Here is a 25,043-nt window from a genome sequence, read left to right on the forward strand (position 1 = left end):
AGTTTTAAACCGTTGAAGTGGTTAGATGTGAAATGATAAAGGGGGCCTTGAGTTGAAACAGGGTTTAAAGTTTCACTTTTACTTTTTTTTTTTATTTTCAATTATATATCTTTATTAAAAGATAAGTAAAATACAAAGTAGACACTAATGTCAGATTTTACACTGAACCAGCCTATGTTAAGGCAGGAATATGAAAACATAAATTTTTGACATTCTTAAAGTAGGTAAGAATTAGATGTTTGCATCACTGTTTTAATTTCATACTGGTCTGAATTTAGATACAATGTATATCCACAGTACTTGACAGTTTGATTCAGTTACTTTCCCATCAGCAGTATTTCTGAGATGTTAACTTAATGCAATATTCAAGTGGGATTTGGTAATTCGGAAAAGCCAGTGAACTGTTAAAAGTCAATGTACTTGTGTCAGGGGTTTTAAACAGATTGTTTTCATTGATCCCACTCTGTCAGTGTTATCTTCCCAATGTTATTAGAAGCAGCTTAAAAATCATGTCATTCTCAGATACTAATAACCCTACAGGCTCTGCTTGTAATATTCTGAAGAAACCTTCAACTTCAGGTTTCACTTTTTGCAAATTTTACCGAGAGACACCTGCTGGCTATAAAGATTAGGTACAAGAGATACTCTACAATCTTTTAAAAATCTAATATTCTCGACTGTTATATAAAGGCAATCACAATTAAAATAGCAATTAATATCACAAACCATATCCTCTGTGACAAAGGAGAGGATTTCTGTGTCTGAATACTCCCGTCCAGAATGGTAAAAGACCTAGGACTGATCAGTCAACACTGACTCAGGGTGAAAAACATTTTCCCCCATTCAAAGGCTAGCACATTTAGTTCTGAGTATAAGATACAAGGAAATGTTTTGAAAATCAAAATTTTATAACCAAGTGGAAAACAGAATTTTTACTACACAGACTTGACATCAGGGATAAAGTTATTCACACGTTCTACAGATTTCCTTCCAGTAATCCAAAGCTCAAGATAGGTTATCAGTTTCAGATCAGAAAAATATGAGAAGGCAAAAAGAAATGATTATTAAATAACTACAGTTATAGTTACTATTAATTAAAAAAAAAAATGAAGCCCTTGTTTCAAGAAAGAGTAACTAATTGGCCTTCACAATGAGTCCTAACACTAGATAAAGGGCCATAAAAATTGACGAAATAAAGTTTGAAACTTAATAAATAAATGTTTAGAAGATATTCATGATAGGTGGAGAACTAAGATCTTTTCCCACATCATTAATATAAAATCTGAAATAAAATCTTAATCTGCACCACTTTATTTCTTCTTTGTTCTTCACTGTGTAAAGGAATGAATTTACTATGAGACTTCTGGATGCTTTATTAGGCAGTCTCCTTGCTTCCTAGATATGCTTCCTAGATCCGAGAATAGATATGGGTTTTTCCATCGATAATCAACAGCAAGAATCTCAAAGAATGCATCAGCAGAGTCTATCTTGGGTCACGGTCAGTGACGAGTTACTACTGTCCGAGGAAGGAGGCCATGGGGTCATCTGGCCTCTGACGTTTCATTCTGTAGGCCTCCATTTCCTCTTCAGTGGGTTCCCGAGTTTCATATATACTGTTGTAAGGTCGCTTCCTCTCATTGATCTGCATAATCTCCTTGACGTGAAGAAGACGGGCCTCCTCTGCATTCAGTGCCTTTTTCAACTTCTCGTGTTTCTTTTCCTCCTCATCACTCTCTGAACTGCTCTTCCGATGCTTCCTCTTCTTCTTCTTCTTTTTCTCCTCTTTTAGTTTCTCCTGATGCATCTCCATGAGGGTTTGAGGTTTTTTCACAGATTCTTCTCCAGTTGCATCATTTATAATACATTCCTCTGAATTAGCAATGTCGTTCCCAGCTTCTCCAGTACAATAGGAATACTTGAAAAAAGAGTGATAGCATTTGTATCCCCATCGGCCTTCTTTCCAGTAAGATCCCCAGATATGTGTATGATTGTTGATCTTCACATCTTCCTCATACTTGGAGCAGGCAACAGCCCGCTCCTGTCCTTTGATGACTGTCCCATGTCTTGAGTACTCCACATAGTCTTCAGTCTGAGCTAAAAGCAATTCAGCTGGAGGAGCATCCAAGTGTTCTTGACCACCATACTTTTCCAGGATACTTTCTTTCTGCTGTTCTTTGAAGTCTTCTTTCTTGACTTTGAAGGACTTATACAATAACTCTAGTTTTGTAGGATCTGCTTGTAGATGCACTTCAGACCCTTTGTCATAGGCTTCCCAAGCAAACAATTGTGTCTGGGCCATTGATATGGTATCACCTGTGTATCTAACGAAGTTATCCCCCGCATAGCTGACTTCATCTGGATTCTTTCCAGCATTCGCATAAGGATTCTCTCTCATCGCTCTAGTTTTGGGATCATAGTAAGCAGAATTTGGATCTAAATTCCGCAAATATTTTGCAATATCTTCTCGAATCCTGAGATTCCGGACAGTAATTCGTCTCTTAGAGTCAAAATTCTGTCCAGGCACGTCAATATCATCTGCATATTTATCTTCATCTTCATCTTCACTGTTATGATCTTTTTCCATCTGAGAATTTGGTTCCTCTTCTCCCCACTGATGTTTCGGAGAATTAGCCTGTTCCACTAATTTTCCTGAGGCTAATTCTTCTTGGAGTTTTTGGGCTTTCAGCGTTCGTTTTGCCAGGTCAACTTTGGCATACTCTTCTACAATTTTCATGTGTTCTTCTGGATTGTAGCCATTCCACCAATCCCTCTTCCCATCGTAGTCAAACATCAGCTGAGGCTGGACATGTTCATCTGGAGCTATGTTAGTCCCTGTAAATTTTGCTCCAATTCGCCTAGGTCTCTCAAAACTGTCTTTCTTTTTGTGTGTCATGGCTCCACAGTTTTCACACGCCCCTTTTCGGTATTTAGTAGTTATGGAATTCTCTTTTACACCCCTCTTGTACCATTCTCCTGATGAGCTGTACTGCTTTTGTTTCTCTGGCTGTGGTCTCTGGTGCTTTAAAGTAGGCCTTTTTGATGGATCAATATACCATGGCACTGAAGAAATATACTGAGGAATAGGAGGATTGATGTCTTTTCCTTCTTCATCAACTTCTGCAGGGGCATTACCCAATTTTCGCTGTTCTTCAAGCTCCTTCTTCTTTCTCCAGTCCTCTCTAGTCATCTTCTTTGGTTCCTCCAAACTCATTTCTTTGGACCCCGATAAGAGGGCTGCATTAGCTGCATCCACAGCTGCAGCTGACATGGTTATCTGGCCTCCCGGTCCCAACGCTGCTGACCCTAGTACAGTTCGACAAGAATGAAGACGATCGCCAATGTTTCACTTTTACATTTCTTGCTTGTTTCTTTGACTTCTCTTAAATTTAGACCTGACAGCTTTTTTTTTTTTTTTGAAGCAAATATTTCTGTGTTGTATTCATTCATGTCTCATGGTGCTCTGTGCTTTTTGGATCCAGTGTGGTCCTGGACTTATCCTATTTTCACATGGAAACAATTAGTCACACACAAGGCTATCATTTCTTATATAAGTTTATGATGTTTATCCAAGGCTTAAAAAATGGGTTCTGAAGATATGATACATTGAGAAAAGGCTGTCTCATTGTAATTAAAGTAGCTGTTGGTGGTGGTGTTCGGTCGCTAAATCGTGTCCAACTCTCTGTGACCTTATGGACTGTAGCACGCCAGGCCTCCCTGTCCCTCACCATCTCCCCGAGTTCGCCTGGTCATGTCCACTGAATCAGTGATGCTATCCAACCATCTCTCTGCTGTCGCCCTCTCCTCCCCTCAGTCTTTTCCATCATCAGGGTCTTTTCCAGTGAGTTGGCTCTTCACATCAGGTGTCCAAAGTATTGGAGCTTCAGTTTCAGCATCAGTCCTTCCAGTGTCTTTTCAGGGTTCATTTCCCTTAGGATTGACAGGTTTGATCTCTTTGCTCTCCAAGGGACTCTCAAGAGTCTTCTCTAGCACCACAATTTGAAAGCATCAGTTCTTTGGCACTCAGCCTTCTTTACAGTCCAACTCTCACATCCCTATGTGACTACTGCAAAAACCATAGCTTTGACTGTACAGACCTTTGTTGGCAAAGTGATGTCTTTGCTTTTTAATACATTGTCTTGGTTTGTACCATTAATTAAGGTAGTGCCATTCATTAAAGGTGTTTTTAAAACCGTGGTCTCTAGAATACACAATATTGTCATGCATAATTAAATGTAAAATAAATGACATAAATTTTGTTAATAAAATATTTGTATGTTGAAGAAAAATCATTATTAATAAAGTTCTTATGGAATGCAGAATATGTAACACAGATTGAGTGAATCAAAGTAAGACTAGAAAATTAGCAAGTAGAAAAAATGAGACACAAGTTAACGTCTCTTCATGAATGGCAGTGACGTGTAAGACATAAGAAGCTGTGAAGGACTAGTGAGTTTGAGGGGAGAGGAGGACATGAAACTGATTCTCTGAAGAAAGACTGTACAAGTTAGTTAGAGCTGTGTTCTTACTGACATTCTAATAAATGGAAACTTTGTTTTCAGATTTTTCAGATTCCGATTCTACTAGTTTGAGCCTCAATAATGAGACTTATCAAAGAGCAGGGCATTTAAAACTTGATCAGTGTCCACTGATATCACAATCAATGACCAAAAATCAGTCAGCATCCACAGAATTTGGATAGATGTACTAGATAAAAGATGAATATTGGAGCGGTGTTTCTGGTAGGGAATTACATACTCCATGACCTGAGTCTCAGCTGCCAGAAAACAGAGAAAGCAAAGAAGGTAATGCAGAAGCCCAGAGCACTCAGCTGTGGGCCCCCTGGGCATGGCCTTACCATCATTCTGACGGTTCCAAATTAGATTTTGTGGCAAAAGCTCCCTTCTGCTGACTCCTTTTATGCAACCTACAGCCAATAAATACCTCTTAGCAAGGTGTTTGCATTCTCCCTCTGACCATAGTAATATAATAAATACAAAGAGAGTTAGGAGTTTAGCCTAGTATTTAGCCTACACCTGAGAGGGGTAGCAGGATTATATTTAGAACTCTGGGACTAGTTGGGAGACCTAGGTGGACATCTAGAGATTGCCTTCTCAAAATGTAACTTCACAGCAATATTGAAGGAGTGCTGTATCATTTAAAAGCAGTATATAGAAAGTCAATTCTGATTCTACTAGGATGCCCAGTCTATTGAGTAACCATGTCTAATATGTGTTGTCCATAAATACCAATTAATTTAGCAGCTTTAATCAGTCATATGATCAGAGCTATAGTAAGAAATCATACAGTTTCTTTTTTTCACTCCTAGTTTTTTCTTTTCTCTCCTCACCTATAGGGTTAACTTTGCATTTACAAAGGATTCTCAGTTATTTCCTAGAATAGTGACTACAAGCTGTAAACTCAAAGTGTTGTTTTTTTTTTAATCTATAGAAGTGACTTGTTTGCCCTTGTTTCTCCATTAGCTTGGTATGTCCATGAAACATAAATTCAGATAAAACCTATCCAGTCCCTTCAACAGAGGAAGATGTGAAATAGGAAAACTACAAAATAAATAGAAGCAACTTCAGACTGTTTATGTAGATCATTTCCCATCTCAGTCGATATCTTTTATAAAGTAACCAGCAGAGGCTACTCCTTCAGGGTCCCTGGATTTGTACATTTATTCATTTCATGAAGATTTATTCTATACTGGACTCAGACAATTTTATATCCTAAATATTTCTGGAAACGCTCCCCCAGTTCAGGCCTGGATCACTTTTGTTTTTTTCCACTAATAATGCCTTCAGATTCATCTCCCTCCATTTATTTGTATGCCCTTCAAATTCATTCCTCTTGTAGCACTTAGAGTCACCTCTTTCAAAAGCAAGTGTGACTGTGAACCACTCTTCAAATCACATTAATGTCCAGACATCGTAAAGTGACACGTGAGGCTTTTGTAATCTGACTTCTGCCTGACTCTCACTCTTTCTCGCGCCCTTTCTGTCGTTTGCTGTGGAATCCTGAGCTGCTGCTGACGCCCTCCTCACCTGACCCTGTACTTTGGACAGATACTTACCCTCTCCTGTGTGTGCTTCTGCCCGTCTTGCTACAGCCTTGCATGCCTTCCCTCTCTTTTCCTTGAACTGTGCAAGTCTCCGCTCAGGCATCATCTCTAGAAAAGCATTCCCTGACATCTTTCATCTACATTTTTCTTCCAACTCCAGTGTCTAGTATAGAGCAGAAAGCTGATAAATAATTATTGAATAAAATAAATAAGGACTACTTATTCAAAACTGATTTTTAGGAGCTTGTCCTGTGCAGTCTAGGAGCCGAGAAGTTAGACATGTGAAGAAATAATTTACAATTCAGGTGATGAAGATACACTAGAAAAATCTTAAAAGTACTAAGGTAGCTACAAAGAAAGGGATATCTGTTTATCTGAGGAAAGATGGCTGTAATCAAGGACAACTTCACAAAGCAGGCTGAGTCTTATAAGAGGAAAAGTAATTTTTCAGAAGAGTACAGGGAAGCATTTCAGATTAAGGAACTGATAAAAGTATAAAAAGTAAGAGGAATTTTGTAAATCATGAGTAATGTTGCAGTTGAAGCTTGGCATGTTGTTAAAAAGGTACTGTTACGAAGTAGAGAAGAGAACGTATTGTGACTTTATATGTCTGTCCTGTATTTTGAAATTTGTTTGGTTTCTGATTGTTTTGTTCATTGATGTTTGGATGATTTTGTGAATGAATCTTTGAGCTGTTTGTGTGCCTGTATCCTGGGGACATCTGGTATTTTCCAAATTGTTGAAATTTTAGATCATTGGAAGTATTTCTTAAAGACGTGAATATTCAGCTGAAGATTAAGATTGATTTAAGATGTCATTTGATACAGTGTTTTAAATCTATGTTTTAATTAAAGATTATGTCTTTTATCTAAATATTCTAAGTAATTTTAACTAAACATACAGATTTGTCAGCAGAACTAGACTTAGAAATGACATCAGAGGAAGAAGAAGAAAAACCTATTGGAGATGAAAATAACCATTCCCAGGTATGTAAAAATGTAAATTTAAATTCCTGGTTTAATACTGTTTCCTATGCTTCAACAGCATAAATACAGTGTGTAACAGAGGTCATAACAAATAAAATTACCTTTCAAAATTAGCCTTTTAGAATCGATAGGTAATAATTTAATAGTTTTTATGGCACCTTAATTATAAAACTTCAAATATTGTTAGAATCTATTATATTTATAGCTTGTTTTTGGACTTGAGGGGAAAAAATTCCTGACTATTGTTTACTTCTTCCATTTTTATAACTTCATTACATGATTATGAAGGTGATATCAAATACTGAATTGTAAGAGTAAACACTTGAAATTATGAAGAATATGACAATGATGATCCCTGACCTAGATACGTGTAAAGAGAAATCAGTCCCAGTGGTTCAAGGTTTTCCATTGAAATTGCCAGTCAGCCAAGATGAAAGATTAATTCTGTCTGTGATCTCGGCATAACTGATTAAGGATGTACATTCAGGGAGAGAGTGGGGTCATAAAATCAACCCAGTTACCTATTTATTAAGAGAGTCGAAGCTTCCAGATTGGACCTTTGTTGTTAGGGCACAAATAGTAACTTTCTAATTTATCTCATTTTGGGGTGAGAAATCAGTAAATGTTACTAAAAATGCTTTATCCACTTTCATTGGTAGATATTAGAATATAATATAACTGAACGTAGGGGCTTCCTTGGTAGCTCAGCTGGTAAAGAATCCGCCCGCAATGCAGGAGACCCCAGTTCATTTCCTGGGTTAGGAAATTCCCCTGGAGAAGGGTTCAGCTACCCACTCCAGTATTGTTGGGCTTCCTTGGTGGCTCAGGTGGTAAAGAATCCACCTGTAATGAGACCTAGGTTTAATCCCTGGATTGGGAAGATCCCCTGGAGGAGGGTGTGGCAACCTACTCCAGGATTCTTGCCTGGAGAATCTCCATGGACAGAGAAGCCTGGCGGGCTACAGTCCTTAAGGATGGAAAGAGTCGGACATAACTGAGCACACACATAACCGAATGTAAGCAGGTAATATGTATTGATGAATAACACTATCATAATATATAATATGCATTAAAATTTAGGGATTTGTTCCTCTTTCTGATTGTTGTTAATTTGATTTTGGTGCCTAGTAATATAAAGTTTGTCTGTTTTGCAAGTACTAGTCCTTAAAAAAAAAACACAAAAATCTGACAAATGTGCTGTAGGGACTCACTATTTAAGATATAGTGAGGTGAAATATTTTTAAGTGAGGAAGACTTTATAACATTAAAAATCATCTAATTAATTTTTGGTAGATTTAACATATATGAATTCTTTAACTCAAACAATGACAAAATTGGGTTTGTGAGTTCATGTTTTTCCCCTATTTTAGGCTAAGGCAAGTTATTTTTCACTTCTTACTTGTGACCCAGTGATTTGTGAGTAGCTAAGCACAGGTTAAGAAGTTTAAGAGTTAAATTTTAATAAATTTTAGATTTCCAACATGGCCACTTCAGGATATTTTTAATGACAAATACATGTACTCCCTTCCCTTTATGTATGTAATAACAAATGTAATAACAATAACAATAAAGTAAAAAATAGAATAAATAATATTAAACAAATTTAAAAAATAAAAAATTTAATAACAAATACATGTACTTCCTTCCCAATACATGTATAAGGCTTCCCTTGTGGCTCAGCTGGTAAAGAATTTGCCTGCAATGCAGGAGACCTGGGCTCAGTTCCTGGGTTGGGAAGATCCCCTAGAGAAAGAAAAGACTATCCACTCCAGTATTCCGGCCTGGGGAACTCCATGGTCCATATAGTCCATAGGGTTGCAAAGAGTCGGACACATCTTAGTGGCTTTCACTTTAACTTTCACATGTACTCCCACATATTCTTTAATCATCACTTGCAGATGTTTCTTTTGAGATAGACCTTTCCATTATGTTGTTTACTAAAATGTAGTAAGTTTTGACACGTGATTTTGTCACATAGCTGGTATAAACTCCTACCCCCCAAAAATTAAGTGTTTATCTCCAAAGGAGAAAACTGAGTTTTGAGACGCTGTGAGATTTTTCTTCCTTCCAGTAATAGATTTTTAAATTTCTTTGTTTGCTTGTTTGCTCTTTTGTGTAAGAGGTGCCTTGACTGAGTTTTAACAACAGACAAAAATCCATAGGTATTCTCCTTTAAAAGAAAAAGGAGATCAGCTCTATCCCCAGCTAAGGCATCAAATTACTTGGGCAAAGTCACACTTTTAATTTACCTGATTCATTTGATGAATTCATTTGGTAATTTATGAGATTCAAGGTTACAGAATTTTATCATCTGTTTTGGTGCCATAGAATGCCAGGGAATGCCACTTTAGGGGCTTTGAAGAAATCATTTAGTTTATCTTTGTGTATGATATTAGGAAGGGTTTTAATTTCATTCTTGTACATGTAGCTGTCCAGTTTTCCTAGCACCATTTATTGAAGAGGCTGTCTTTGGCCCACTGTATATTCTTGCCTCCTTTGTCAAAGAGAAGGTACCCATAGGTGCATGGGCTTTCAGTCTTGTTCCATTGGTCTCTATTTCTGTTTTTGTGCCAGTACTATACTGTCTTTATGACTGTAGCTTTGTAGTATAATCTGAAGTCAAGAAGGTTGATTTCTCCAGCTCGACTGAATTAAAATGGATTAAAGACCTAAATATAAGACTAGAAACTATAAAACTCTTAGAGGAAAACATAGGCAGAACACTCAATGACATAATCAAAGCAAGATCATCTGTGACCCACCTCCTAGAGTAATGGAAATAAAAACAAAAGTAAACAAGTGGGACTTGATTAAACTTAAAAGCTTTTGTATAGCAAAGGAAACTAGGTGAAAAGACAACCCTAAGAATGGGAGAAAATAACAGCAAATTAAACAACTGACAAAGGATTAATTTTCAAAATATACAAGCAGCTCATACAACTCAATACCAGAAAAACAATCCAATCAAAAAGTGGGAAAAAGACCTAAAGAGACATTTCTCTAAAGACGACATACAGATGGCTAACAAACAAATGAGAAGATGCTCAACATCGCTCATTATTAGAGAAATACAAATCAAAACTACACTTGAGATATAACCTCACACCAGTCAGAATGGCCATCATCAAAAAGTCTACAAGCAATAAATGCTGGAGAGGGTGTGGAGAAAAGGGAATGCTCTTGCACTGTTGGCGGGAATGTAAGTTGATCCAGTCACTATGGAAGACTGTATGGAGATTCCTTAAAAAACTGGGAATAAAACTACCATGTGACCCAGCAATCCCACTCCTAGGCATATACCCTGAGGAAACCAAAGTTGAAAAAGACACATGTATCCCATCATTCACTGCAGCACTATTGCAATAGTTAGAACATGGAAGCAACCTGCTGCTGCTGCTGCTGCTAAGTCGCTTCAGTCGTGTCCGACTCTGTGCGACCCCATGGCAGCCCACTAGGCTCTGCCGTCCCTGGGATTCTCCAGGCAAGAATACTGGAGTGGGGTGCCATTTCCTTCTCCAGTGAAGGAAAGTGAAAAGTGAAAGTGAAGTTGCTCAGTCGTATCCGACTCTTTGCGACCCCATGGACTGCAGCCTACCAGGCTCCTCCGTCCATGGGATTTTCCAGGCAAGAGTACTGGAGTGGGATGCCATCACCTTCTCCGTGGAAGCAACCTAGATGTCCATCAATAGATGAATGGATAAAGAAGTTGTGGTTCATATACACAATGGAATATTACTCAGCCATAAAAAGGTACGCACTTGAGTCAGTTCTAATAAGGTAGATGAACCTAGAACCTATTATACAGAGTGAAGTAAGTCGGAAAGAGAAGATAAATATTGTATTCTAATGCATATATGTGGAATCTAGAAAAATGGTACTGAAGAATATATTTATAGGGCAGCAGTGGAGAATCAGACATAGAGAATAGACTTATGGACTTGGGGCGAGGCGAAGAGAGGGTGAGATGTATGGAAAGAGTAACATGGAAACTTATATTACCATATGTAAAAAGATAGCCAGCGGGAATTTGCTGTGTGGCTCAGGAAACTCAATCAGGGGCTCTGTATCAACCTAGAGGGGTGGGATGGGGAGGGAGATGGGAGGGAGGTTCAAAAGTCAGGGGATATATGTATAACTTTGGCTGATTTATGTTGAGATTTGACAGAAAACAACAAAATTCTGTAAAGCAATTTTGTTCAATTAAAAAATAAATTAATTTTTAAAAAAAGAAAAAGAAAAGACAAAAAAATCATTTAACCTTTCTTGGTTTTACTCCTATTTCTGGTAAATAGTGGGGCTACAATAGGTAATTATTTCTATACCCTCTAGCTATAAAGTTTGATGGTTATTGAATGTGAAATTAGGAAGCGTTATTTGTATTCCAGAATTCCAGACTAACAACTCATCAGTTTCACTCTGCTCCTTGTGTTCTGGTAAACTTTGGTTCATATATTTTGGTGAACACCATCACTTTTTTGTTATATCCTGGATCCCAATGAACAAAGAAATGTAAAAGGCAGTGGGGAAAGAATAGCTTTAGTGTTTTTGAGGCACTAAGGTGTCACATTCTCTAAATCTGGCTGTTTAATGGAAAATCCAGGGGGTAAATATTGAAGAAGACAGATTTTGTGTGTTTTGTCTTTTTTTTCCTCTATCTCTGCCAGTTAGATGGGGAAGACTGGGGATGATAGTTGCATCATCTTAAGAAAGCCTTTTTTGAAATTTTGGGAATTTTGTTTCTTTTCACCAAAGAATAAGAAGTAGGATTTACAAATATTTCAGTGAGTTGTTAGTGATAAAATTAAAGTAAGCACAAAAAGATTGTTTTATCACTTAAAATCAGGCCAAACCCTGAGTCAAATAATAAAATGAATGAAAACAACAACTAAAAGATGTTTATAATTAAGTAACAGAATTTCTTAGTGTCAAACTTTCATTAAAGGTTGAAGAAGAAAAGAAGCAGCACAAAAGTAGTGAAGTGGAAGTATCAGACAATGTATGTGATACTGCTGACGAGAGTGGATTGATTCAGCAGAGAAAGAGTGGAGGAAACAGCAATCAGGAGTTTGCTGTTATGGAGAATGAAGGTTCTGATAGGTAAGCTTATTTAACAGCAAGGTCATGTGTTATTTTTCTTTGAAATAAGTTTGGATGTGAGAATTGGACTGTAAAGAAAGCTGAGCGCTGAAGAATTGATGCTTTTGAACTGTGGTGTTGGAGAAGACTCTTGAGAGTCCCTTGGAGTGCTAAGAGATCCAACCAGTCCATCCTAAAGGAGATCAGTCCTGAGTGTTCATTGCAAGGACTGATGTTGAAGCTGAAACTCCAATCCTTTGGCCACCTGATGCGAAGAGCTGACTCATTGGAAAAGACCCTGATACTGGGAAAGATTGAGGGCAGGAGGAGAAGGGGACAACAGAGGATGAGATGGTTGGATGGTATCACTGACTCAGTGGACATGAGTTTGGGTAAACTCCGGGAGTTGGTGATGGACAGGGAGGCCTGGCGTGCTGTGGTTCATGGGGTTGCAAAGAGTTGTATACGACTGAGTGACTGAACTGAATTGAACTGAACTGAGCTAATGGTTGTGATGATCACATTTTACATTTTGCTAGGGATATAGTTATTTTTATTCCTTTGTCCTTTAGCCATAATACTAAAGTTAATTTCTTAACTTACCACCATATTACAGTATTAGAGTATTCTGAATTTGACTGCCTACTTGCCTTTACCAGTGTGCTGTATATTTAAATATATTTTATGTCACTACTTAACATCTTTTCATTTCCGTTTAAGGACTTCTTTCAGCATTTCTTATGAGACAGGTCTAGTGGTGAGGAACTCCCTCAGCTCTGGTTTCTCTGGGAAAGTTTTTATTTCTCCTTCATTTCTGAAACATAACTTTCTGGATAGAGTATTCTTGGTTGGCAGGTTTTTTTCTCGTATCACTTTGAGTATGTCCATGGATGGAATCCAAATTGTTGTTGGTGGCGGGGGAACTGATGAAGTACTGGTTTTTAGCCCTGATGCTGAAATCACCGGATCATGTGGGTGGTTTAAAAGTAAACTGCCTCACCTCCCGCCACCCCCCCCCCAAATATTTCCTTGATTTTTCCTTTCATGGTATATGTGCCACATGATTTAAAAAAGCATCCAAATTAAGCATTATTTTTTTCTTTGAGGTTTTTTTTTTGGCTGCGCTGGTTCTTTGCTGCTGCAGAGCTTGGGCCTCTTATTGTGGTGGCGTCTCTTGATGCTGAGCATGCGCTCTAGGGTTCTGGCTTCAGTAGTGTGCAGCATGGGTTTAGTTGCCCCATGGCATGTGGGATCTTCCTGGACCAGGGATCGAACCGGTGCCCCCTCATTGGCAGGCAGTCTCCTAAGTCCAGGACCACCAGGGAAATCCCTAAATTAAGCATTATTGTATTTAAAAGCAAAACAGAAAATATAGTGTAAATCTAATTATGACTCCCATGGGTGAGAGTCATTGTGTCTAGGCAGTGAACTCCAGGTTTCCAGTGTAGCCCTTGAGGTTCTTCCCAATGTCTTCCCAAAGATGCATCTCTGCTTTCTTTCATGTGTTTCGTGCTTTTCCTTCCAGTTTCCTAGGAAACAACCAAGATGCCATGTGCCTTATCTTTGTGCTCATATTCTAACCTCCAAGTAAAATGGTTGTCTCCCTTTTATCTTCTTTGTAACCTACTCTCTCCACTTCTTCTGTAAAGCCTTCCTTATTTCACTGATAACTTTCACATATCAATTTGTACATATCACATCATATCATAATTGTATATCTGTCTTTGAGGCAAGAATTTGTTTTCTTGCATATGGTTAGTAGTTCATAACTATTTTGTGAATTAATCAATGACTTAAGATGGGTAAGAGTTGCAATTTTACAAGAATTGTTTTTTTATTCTTTATCAGTTGAATTATTAGAAAATATTGGCTTTTTTGTGGATTTTTTTAAAGTAGCGATCCTGGTGTGCACAGGAAGGAAATAAAGAAAAAACACAGTGGCAAATGGACACAAGAAGAATGTGTGATTGCACCAATATTTGAAAAGACAGATTCACTGACTGGTGGTCTGCTGCATGTTAATGATGACAGCATTTTAAGTGAAGTGGATCAAGATGATGACAGGTAATATCTAAAAATTCTTTATTTCTAGAGGAAGAAATAAGCACTGAATACTTCTTCTGGAAATAGAGCAGCATAATATAGTGTACAGGCCAAGACAAGAGATTCCTCAACTGTAGTGGACAAACACTGCTGAAAGATTAAAGTGAGGGCCAGTGCCTTTGGCCAGAAATTGTTTCAGTACATAGTCTTCTTGAAAGCTGGACTGTAGTGAATATATGTAAACAGCCCTGTAGGGAATATTTGTTGGGACAGGCAATGGAGAACTAGATAGTAACTGAAGAGGAATGTGGAGTTCAAAGGAGTTTCTTGTTTTTTTTAAGACGGGAGCTTTTAGAGTATGTATGCTGTTAGAAATGAGCCAGCAGAGGACGTGTTCATTGAGTTTAATCTTGTTTGCATTTCCAATATTAGAAAGCTTATTGATTGTATGACATCATCTTTAAACTATTACAGTAAACTAATTGTACGTAATACTTCTGTTCATATATGGTTTTATGGTAAGGGCTTGTTTGTTGGTTCTGAAGTGTAATATTCCTATGTAATTGCATGTGTGGATGATTAGTTCAGTTAATTCTGTCCTACACAGATTTTAAAAAATTATATAATCGTGAACTTACAAACACTTAGGCTATACTGAATAGGATGTGATCATTCCTTGATGATTCTAGTTGACAGTAACATCGTGAGTAGCTATGATTTTGTAAGGTACTCTGAAACATTACATCATATCAATTTCATAGTTGTTTATAGATTCCAAGGAAAAGGGAAAAATTTTGTTTATATTCAATAGAAAAAAAACTACTAACAATCTTTCACAAATTATTAATTTTGGTTTATGAAGTTCTAAATTAGAAATACTATGCTTCCCGTAGTAAGAGTGTTATTAACATGTATTATGTGCTAAATAAGTGTATATCAGATTCATGAATAAAGAGAAGAATGGTTGAATGAATGCCTACTGATAAATTTCTTTACAAAAGCAAGTCTTTAGTGAAAGTAGATTTCCAATATTGCCTACCTCTAAAGTCTTTTTATTTTTTGAGAAACATGTGTTAAGATTCAGAAATTATTATTTATAGTTATAACTGGACATGGAATAATAATATAGATTCATGTGCTATCATGTTACTTGAAGACTTATTTAAATGTTACTTTCTCAACATATTTTGGAACCGCAGTGTTGAAGCCAGATTTCCTGGGTTTGAATTCTGGGTCTGTTGGTGACCTGCTGTGTGGGCTTGGTCGACTTACTCAGCCTTTCTGTGTTCCGTTTCTTCCCATGTAGAGGACCTAATGTGTTACCTCTCTCCCAGAATGTTTGTGAGGATTAAAATGCCGTTAAGACATATAAAGTGCTTATAATAATGCATAGCAGTTGCATAGGCAGTCCTCAGAAGGCTAATATCATGGTTATTAAAAATGGGTTTCTTTCCTATAAGGACTTAAGGAATACTTCCCAGATAGGTTTTATTGCTGTAAAACATAGTTCTTATTGAAAAGGACAACTGCAAGAAATCCTGGTATACTGGTTCCCTTCACATAATTCAAGTAATGTTATGTTTTTCCTTTTCTTTAATCTAAATTCAATGCTTTATTAGTATTATAAATGTATTTTCTTTGTCCTTTAATGTTACTCTTCTTTATTGTTTTAATCCTTTTATTAAAAATTACTTACCAATGCAAATGCAAAGGTTTTATATACAAAACAAAGTTTACATATTTGTATTTTTAAGTATTTAATATTAGCCTGAAAAGAATCATTTGTTTTTTTAGGCCTGCAAAGAAAACATCTAATGAAAATAACAAGGTATAGTCAAAAGTTAACTATAAAAAATATTTTCCTAGTTAAAAAATACTTTGTAAAAGGAATGGTAGCAAAATACAAAATCTTCCTTTGTTGTAGAGATATACTTTGACACTTAATTTAGAAACACTATTGATAAAGTTATTCTTTTGATAAAAAAAAATCTGTTGTTTTCAAAAGTGTCTGTTTTTGCTTTAATGAAGAGATATTTATCACCTTTGTACAATTACTATGTTCTATAAATATTTTAAAGACATTGTGAAATAGTATTATTTATGTGTAGGTCAAAGAACAAATTAATTCTGTGGATGACCTTGATGACTTAACTCAGTCATCTGAAACAGCTTCCGAAGATGGCGAGTTGCTTTACTGTAAGAATTCCATGTTGCTAATTGAACAGCTTGACACGGGGTGTAAAGGTAGGTCTGCAGTGTAAATGTAAGTACAGTGCCTGTTTGTGTGTGGTGTAGTAGTGATATATGTACACTTTGTTTAGAAGTGCTCTAGAGCCAGGGATACGTTACAGTGCTGTGCCTCTCAGAAGTATGTTCTGTATTAAAAGAACATGACAGTGAGCGTGTGCTCTGACCACAGGCCTGTGATCCTCCTCACTCACTGTATCTTCTGTTGACTCTCCTTTCCTGTGCCTTCACCCAAGGTCAGGTTAGTATCACTTTCCTCCTAGAATAACTGAAATCTCAGAATTTCTTTCCCTGCTATTCTACCTCCCAGAACCTCAGTCCAGACAGCAACTATAATTATTATCTATTTTTTTTTTTATGCCATAAGTTTATTTACAAACATATCTAGGATGCTGAGTTCAAGGGTTTGATCCTTTTAAGAGACTGCACCTCTTAATATGTTCCTCTTCCTATCTGTCTCATGGGTTACTTTTTAAGCAGTTGGTGTCTCACTATAAAGAAAGGTGCAGCAAATCCAGACCCAAAGAACAAAGTCATCATAGCTAGTAACCTCCACTTGTTTTCCACTGAAAAAGGTATATTCTGGTTTTAGGAAAGAATAAAATGTGATTCCACTGAGGCAGTTACAGTTTGAGAATATTGTGCCAGTCTTCTGAATGATTTAGTGATGACCAACTGGAAGAAAAATTTCTCCTTTCGAAGACAATGGTCTGCTTTTCTGGGCGCCTGATGACCTCAGCTAGCGATCAGAAGTTGTTTTGTGAAGTTTGCTCTGCATTCAGTCATTCTTTTGATGAATTTGTAGGAGAGAAAGTGGTCTCCCCGTCCTACTCCTCCGCCATCTTGGCTCCTCCCCTCAATTATTATCTATTTTTAAAAATTCAGATCTCATCATGTTACCCCTTTGCTTAAAGCCCAACTGTTGCTTCTCTTTGCTTCATGGTTAAAGGTCATAATTGTCTAGCTTCATCTTGTTTTATTTTTTACCCGTCTTTCCACATGAATTTTAGAATCAGCGTGTCAGTTTCCTAAAATGTCTGCTGGTCTTACGTTTTCATTTTCCTTCAATTCAAAATACTTTGTAATTCTTCTTTTCATTACCTCTTTGATCCAAGGATTCTTTAGATCCGTGTGATTTTGTTTCCAAAGATCGAGAGTTTTCCTGAGGTCCTTCTGTGCTCTTGCTCCTCATGATTTGTTAGGTGCATCCAGAGGGGCCCTGGGGCTGGGGCTGATTATCTCCTGCCTTGGAGGCAAGACCTTACTGACTACCCTGTTCATTCTACTGTAAGGAGATGTTTTCCCAGCCTGGCTTAGGAGAATAGATAGAATTCCTGGGACTGAGTGAGCACCCGGCCTGGGTTCCTATAGTCTTTTCAGGTGGTTTCTCCCTGGTCTCAGGTGGTTTCTCACAGATGGGCGCTGTTCGTTCCTCTGCTGAATAACCGAGGGACTCCTCCTCAGATCTCCAGGGTCCTTTTTCTGTTCCACTCTCTCCTCTCCACGGTTCAGATCTGTGATCTCTGCCCGCTCTGGTCTCACCAGACTGTCAGCTTCATCACCTCCTGTCAGGGAGTCTGGCTGACTCTGCTTCCTTTCCTTCTCCCGGAGTTCAGTTCAGTTCAGCTGCTCAGGCGTGTCCAACACTTTGCGACCCTATGAACCGCAGCACGCCAGGCCTCACTGTCCGTCACCAACTCCCGGAGTCCACCCAGACCCATGTGCATTGAATTGGTGATGCCATCCAACCATCTCATCCTCTGTCGTCCGCTTTTCTTCCTGTCCTCAATCTTTCCCAGCATCAGGGTCTTTTCAAATGCGTCAGCTCTTCGCATCAGGTGGTCAAAGTATTGGAGTTTCAACTTCAACATCATTCCTTCCAATGAACACCCAGGACTGATCTCCTTTAGGATGGACTGGTTGGATCTCCTTGCAGTCCAAGGGACTCTCAAGAGTCTTCTCCAACCCCACAGTTCAAAAGCATCAATTCTTCGGCGCTCAGCTTTCTTTATATTTATAGTCCAACTCTCACATCCATACATGACCACTGGAAAAACCATAGCCTTGACTAGACGGACCTTTCTTGACAAAGTAATGTCTCTGCTTTTTAATAATTCCCTGAAGGCAGTGAGCAGGGCGTTCCTTAGGCTAACCTCATGTGTTTCCGGGATCATTGTCTTTCATTCCCTGAAGTCCTTTGTCATGAAAATCATTGTTTAATGTATTTTGTCAGTGTTGTTTTTGCTTGCTCCACTCAGGAAGGTAAATCGGTAGCTGTTCACTCTGTGTTGGTTAGAAACATACGGCAGCTGGAGACTGTCCATAGGGTTCTTCTTCCTACTCTGCTTAGTACTTCCTGCTCATCCTTCATTTCTCAGTGTGACATCTCTTCCCCAGGGAAATCTTTCCTGTACCCAGTGTAGGTCACGTTCTGTTACGTGATCATAGAACTCTCTTTTCTTAGAGTATCCTTCTGAGGTCATAATTATTTTATTTCTCTTTCTCTTCTGCTAGACTTCAAGCTAAATAAAGAGCCAGGGGCATCTATTTTATCTGCAGAGCTTAGAATAATATCTTCCACGTTATAGACACTTAATATTTGTTCAATGTGTGGATGCATGAACATGAAAGGTAGAGTCCTTTATACTCAAAAATGACTCACATAAAGTTTTTTTTTGTTTTTATCTTTGTTTTCTTCATCATGCAGATTCTGTTAGCTTGTTGAAAATCCGGGATACAATTCTTTCGTATGAAAGATTAGTAGAACTTAAAAAAAGCCACTGTGAACTGCTTAGAGGAAAGATTAAAAAAATGGAAAGTAAGGTTAGTGGGCTACAGAAAGAGCTGTCAGAAACAAAAGAAGTGAAATCACAGTTAGAGCATCAGAAAGTGGAGTGGGAACAAGAGCTCGGCAGTTTGAGGTACTGTACATCTCGGTTTTAAAGACATATTTGAACTGTTGCTTTAATACTGCAGGGACATTGATGTGTTATAATTACTGATTTACCCTCTGGAATTTTACAGGGGAGAAAACGTCATTAGTATTGTGGAGTGTGATTTTCTTGGAAATAATTAGCAAGTTCTTAACAGTGAATGCTCCTAATAACTTAATGTATATTTTTCCAAATCATCATTTTCATGACCATACGGAAGTCCACCATAATGGAAACCTTATTAATCATTTAGAAAATTGACTTTCAGTTGTTTTTCACTTTTTTGTATTATATTTAATACTACAAGAAATGTTTTTTCTATAAATTCATTTCTACTTTTCTAATTATTTTGAATATATTTTCTTTAATAATATTGTATTATTTGATCAAAGTATGAGAACTTAAAAAAGGTCTTTGGTCTATATTTCTAAACTATTCTTAAATAAGTTTATATTACTTTACATTCTCATGCACAGATGTAGAGTAGTCATTTTTCTCGACAAAAAAAAAAAAAAATTTATGCAGTTTAATTCTTAACCCTCTGCATGAACACAGTGAGAATTACTAAGTGTTCTTCATTGTATTTTACCCCATTTTACTATTTTAAACATTATGTAGTGCTCGCTTTGGCAGCACATATACTAAAATTGGAACGATACAGAGAAGATTAGCATGGCTCCTGCGCAAGGATGACACACAAATTCGTGAAGCGTTCCATATAAAAAAAAAATTAAAAATAAATAAATAAATAAACATTATGTAGAGGAAATGAAAGTTATTGTAGCAGTGAATAATCTCATGATTTTCTAAGAAGAGCTGTATAAATTTTGCAGGTTCACCTTAAAGCAAGAAGAAGAGCAGAGAAGAAATGCTGATATGTTGTATGAAAAAATTAGGGAGCAGTTAAGAAGAAAAGAAGACCAGTATAGTAAAGAAGTTGAAATGAAACAGCAACTTGAACTCACTGTCAGAGCACTAGAAATGGAACTGAAGACTGTAAGAAATGATCTGCATCAGGTAGAGCAATCTTTGGTGAAATTTTCAAATTTCTGACACTATTTCATCAATATTATTTATAGTGTCCCTTTAATATGTATTATTTAGGTTTAGAACAAAATTGTTATCTTAAGTATTAACTATGACTTTTAGAGCTTAAGTTATTAATTTCTTGACATTCTTGGCTTCTAATTAGATGCTCTGTGTCTGTTTTCTGAGTGGAGGAATGGACATAAGTCAAGCTTACTCATTAACATAATTATTGGCATTTTTAATTCATTAGACAAAGTAGTATTCTTTTTTTTTTTTCTGCCCCTACCTGGTAGGCCCCGCCCCTCTAAAGTAGTATTCTTAATTCAAATCCATGTATTAATTTTGGCTTTTTTATGTTAAAATACAGGCTAAGTTGCCTTGACACTGGAGGAACTAGTTAAGTGCTTTGTAAAGAAATTTTCCTTCACAATACTATGTCTACATATGTTTTTGCTCTGTGATAAATTTAGCAGGCATTTAAATGAAGATCTGAGTTACTCATGTGGGAATAAAGATCCTTGTGCTTAAAAAGGCTACTTCCTTTAAACAGTTTTTTAAATTTTCAATTCTTCTCCTAATCTTTTAACTTTTCTTTCTTTTTTTAATGGTATGGGCCCAAAGCTTCATATAATGTCTCTACAGGTTATAGAAGAGCGAAATGACACTCAGAAGCAGCTTACTCAAGAACGGAATGCCAGAATCTTACAGGATGGAATTCTGGCGAATCACCTTGCCAAACAAAAGGAGATAGAAATGGCTAATAAGGAAATGAACTCTGAGGTATTTTCTGTAGTCATTTTCAAATATGTGTGTATGTATCTATGTATGTATATATTTTAAAAACCAACACTATATATCATAGAAAGTGTAGAGGATTTTGAAAGCCTATCTGTTGGATAAAGTAATATTTGTAATTCAAATCCGTTTGTCTGCTGCAGACAGGCAGTGACATCCGATGGCCTCATCCAAGGAGAGGCGCTTAATATTTTCCATAGGAATTGATCTCAAAGTTTTTGCGACTATCTTGGAAGAACCGGCACCCTGATTGCGCGTTAGGCCAGGTAGACCATATCTGCTCCTGCATCGACGGCGCTACCCGACCACGTCCCTCTGCTCTGGAGTGAGCGCGTCGGTCACCGCATGCCCGTCCTCACCTCCAGTGTCTCAGTCAGAGCCCGCTTCTGGCTCCATTCTCATTTCTGTAACCAGTGCCCTGTCAACAGCCTTTTCACATCATTTACAGCTTTTCAATTTGCAAAAACTAAACATCAGTTATTAAAACAGTTTTGAACACCTTAAAAAGTTGTTTCTTCAGAAGAAACTTATGAAAGTCTCCCCTCCCCCTCTAAAGAAAACTAACTTTTGCTGCTAACAATAGATACTCTGGTTGTTGGTAGCCATGTGATTTCCTCGAAAGATCATTAGGTTAGTTTATCACTTCCCCTGGTGGTAGGGAGGAAACTATAGGCAGTTCAGAGACCACACTTTGGATGTCATTCTTCTACTTGTGAGAAAATGAGCACTCTGCTCTGTGATTATCCCGTTTAAGTACAGGGAAGTTTTGAAAACAGTGATAGGTATGCCATAATATATATTAGTGATTATTATTGTGTTTTTCATTGTATTTCCCCCATCTTATTATTTTAAACATTATGAAGAGATAATGAAAGTTACTGCTGTAGCAAATAATCTCATGATTTTCTAAGAGCTGTCTACATTTTACCTTATTTACCTTTAGTGTGTGTACCATGAGTGAAATAAGAGGCTTGTTTTGTATTTATGTGTTTGCACTAGAGAAGTAACTGTGGTTTGATGTAAGAGGACTAGTAGAGTCAGAAGACCTGGCGAAAAGCCTGCAGCTTATATTTTTAACTTCTTCCTTTCCAGAATTATAGCTAATGAGTTAGTTGATGTTTGTAGAAGTGCTTAGTACAGTTATCAATAGATATAATTCTTGTAATTGACTATTTAAATGTTAGAATGGTAGCATAGTCTCAAAAAAGATTTTTTATGAAATTTAATCTGTTTAGATATATATAGAGCCAAGGCTCTTACTGTGGGGTAGCTGTATAGATTAGGTATCAGATGCAGTGTTTCTAAAGCTAGCACGTAGTGTTGTTCATTGAATCATAGTTGATTTACAGTATTGTGTTAGTTTCAGGTATTCAGCACAGTGATTCAGCTATATATGTATATGTGTGTGTGTATATATATATGTATGTATGTATGTATGTATATATATATATATATGCACATATATATAGGGCTTCCCTGCTGGCTCATACTGTAAAGAATCTGCCTGCAATACAGGAGACCTGGGTTTAATCCTTGGGTTGGGAAGGTCCCCTGGAGATGGAAATACCCACTCCAGTATTCTTGCCTGGAGAATTCCATGCGCAGAGGAGTCCGATGGGCTACAGTCCATGGGGTTTACAAAGAGTCAGACACGACCGAGTGACTAACACACATGCACACTAACACACACACACATTCCTTTTCAGATTTTTCTTGTAGAATATTTTTTTTTTCTTGTAGAATATTAAGTGTAGTTCCTTACATTGATCGTTGTTGGTTATTTTATATATCAGTTCAGTCGTGTCTGACTCTTTATGACCCTACGGACTGCAGCATGCCAGGCCTCCCTGTCTCTCACCAACCCCCAGAGTTGACTCAAACTCATGTCCATTGAGTTGGTGATGCCATCTAACCATCTCATCCTCTGTCGTCCCCTTCTCCTCCCGCCTTCAGTCTTTCCCAGCATCAGGGTCTTTTCAGGTGAGTCAGTTCTTCCCATCAGGTGGCCAAAGTATTGGAGTTTCAGCTTTATCATCAGTCCTTCCAAGGAACATTCAGGACTGATTTCCTTTAGGATGGACTGGTTGGTTCTCCTTGCAGTTCAAGGGACTCTCAAGAGTCTTCTCCAACACTACAGTTCAAAGACATCAATTTTTATATTTCATATATGCTAGTGTGTATATTTTAATCCCAACATCCTAATTTCTCCCTTCCCATACCTCCCTTTCCCCTATAGTGACAGTAAGTTTGTTTTCTATGTCTGTGAAGCTCTTTCTGTTTTGTAAATAAGTTCATTTTTAGATTGCACATATAAACAGTATGATATAATACTTGTCTTTGTCTGACTTCACTTAGTGTGATAATGTCTAGGTCCAGCATCCCTGTTGCTACAAACAGCGTTTCATTCTTTTTTGTGGCTCAGTAGTATTCCATTGTATAAATATACCACATCAGATGCAATTTTTAAGTGTAGTCAGATCTATACATCTTTTGTTTAAGCCTTCCCAAGTTTGTTGTAATTCAAAGAAAAGCCTTTCCAGTTCTGAGCTCCTTGAAAAGTCTCTGGGGTTTCTTTTTTACTTTCACCAATTAGTTGTCTTCAATAAACTTTTTGAACTTTTGGGTACTTCTGCTTGTATAAAGTCTGAGGTTTGTATCGAACCTTGTTTTTTCCATTTGGAGACATACTTGGTACAGTCTTTTCATTGTATAAACATAGAGGTTAGTCTTTCATTTCAGAGGAAGTCATGAAATGTCACTTTATTGAGTACTAGCTAAAAGTCTCCTTTGTTTCACTTAGGTTTCAGATAGTTGTGAAGAAGCAAAAGATCTGTTGCACAAAAACCACATGCTGCATGATGAAATTGCCATGCTAAGACTGGAGATAGATGCAGTGAAAAATCAGAACCAAGAAAAGGAAAAGAAATATTTTGAGGACATTGAAATCGTAAAAGGAAAGAATGATGATCTTCAAAAGGCAATAAAACTGAATGAGGAAACGTTAACACAGACTATATTCCAGTATACAGGCCAGCTTAATGCTCTGACAGCTGAGAATACAATGCTAAACTCGAAGCTGGAGAACGAAAAAGAAAGCAAACAGAGACTGGAAACGGAAGTGGAATCCTACCGTTCTAGACTGGCTGCTGCCATACACGATTATGATCAATGTCAGACATCAAAAAGAGACCTGGAACTTGCCTTCCAGAGAGCAAGAGACGAGTGGTTACACTTGCAGGACAAAATGAATTTCGATGTGTCTAACCTGAAAGAGAACAACGAGATGCTTTCCCAGCAACTTTCTAGAGCGGAAAGTAAGTTCAATAACCTAGAAATTAAGCTGCATCACACGAGAGATGCTCTCAGAGAAAAGATTTTGATGTTAGAACGTGTCCAGAGAGACCTAAGCCAAGCAGAGTGTCAAAAGCAGGAAATTGAACACATGTATCAAAACGAACAAGGCAAAGTGAATAAATATATTGGAAAGCAGGAATCCTTAGAGGAGAGATTATCTCAACTCCAGAGTGAAAACATGTTGCTCCGACAGCAACTGGATGATTCACAAAACAAAGCCGACAGTAAGGAGAAGACGGTCATTAGCATCCAAGACCAGTTTCAGCAGATCGTGAGAAAACTTCAGGCTGAAAGTGAGAAACAAGGTCTGATGCTGGAGGAAAGAAACAAGGAGTTAATCAATGAATGTAATCATTTAAAAGAGAGAATGTATCAGTATGAAAATGAAAAAGCAGAAAGAGAAGTGAGTATCCAGAAGAAATTCTCAGTCTTCCTGAAAGAAAGTTCAAAGTGATTCTTGATTCTGGCTAAATGTTGAATCTAGCTGAATTTAAAAAATACACAGGCTGTGAATCTATG

At 37.4% G+C, this 25,043-nt stretch overlaps 2 protein-coding genes and 1 non-coding gene across 8 annotated transcripts in view; 2 read left to right on the forward strand and 1 right to left on the reverse strand.

Moving 5' to 3' along the window:
- Nucleotides 1-25,043, forward strand: part of ANKRD26 (ankyrin repeat domain 26) — a 71,099-nt gene that overhangs the window by 24,774 nt on the left and 21,282 nt on the right. For 5 of the 6 annotated variants that reach the window (XR_006271591.1, XR_006271590.1, XM_043479668.1 and 2 more), the window contains 9 exons: nt 6,965-7,047; nt 11,990-12,144; nt 14,017-14,187; nt 15,961-15,994; nt 16,275-16,410; nt 19,121-19,334; nt 20,180-20,363; nt 21,018-21,155; nt 23,971-24,927. Coding sequence is in view for 4 of the 6 variants with exons in the window: in XM_043479668.1 (XP_043335603.1) it covers nt 6,965-7,047; nt 11,990-12,144; nt 14,017-14,187; nt 15,961-15,994; nt 16,275-16,410; nt 19,121-19,334; nt 20,180-20,363; nt 21,018-21,155; nt 23,971-24,927 (2,072 nt within the window). In the remaining 2 variants the exon portion in view is untranslated. The remainder of the gene's footprint in view (nt 1-6,964; nt 7,048-11,989; nt 12,145-14,016; nt 14,188-15,960; nt 15,995-16,274; nt 16,411-19,120; nt 19,335-20,179; nt 20,364-21,017; nt 21,156-23,970; nt 24,928-25,043) is intronic. The other variant, XM_043479669.1, reaches the window with a different exon arrangement.
- On the reverse strand, nt 1,514-3,301 carry LOC122448394 (pre-mRNA-splicing factor SLU7-like). The gene has a single exon (XM_043479675.1). It carries the CDS (start codon nt 3,266-3,268, stop codon nt 1,514-1,516), a length of 1,755 nt encoding a protein of 584 aa, XP_043335610.1. The 5' UTR covers nt 3,269-3,301.
- LOC122449006 lies at nt 19,964-20,070 on the forward strand. Its single transcript, XR_006271827.1, has one exon. It is a non-coding gene; the product is annotated as a U6 spliceosomal RNA (small nuclear RNA).

The sequence above is a fragment of the Cervus canadensis genome, chromosome 10 (assembly GCF_019320065.1).
Source record: "Cervus canadensis isolate Bull #8, Minnesota chromosome 10, ASM1932006v1, whole genome shotgun sequence".
NCBI lineage: Eukaryota > Metazoa > Chordata > Mammalia > Artiodactyla > Cervidae > Cervus > Cervus canadensis.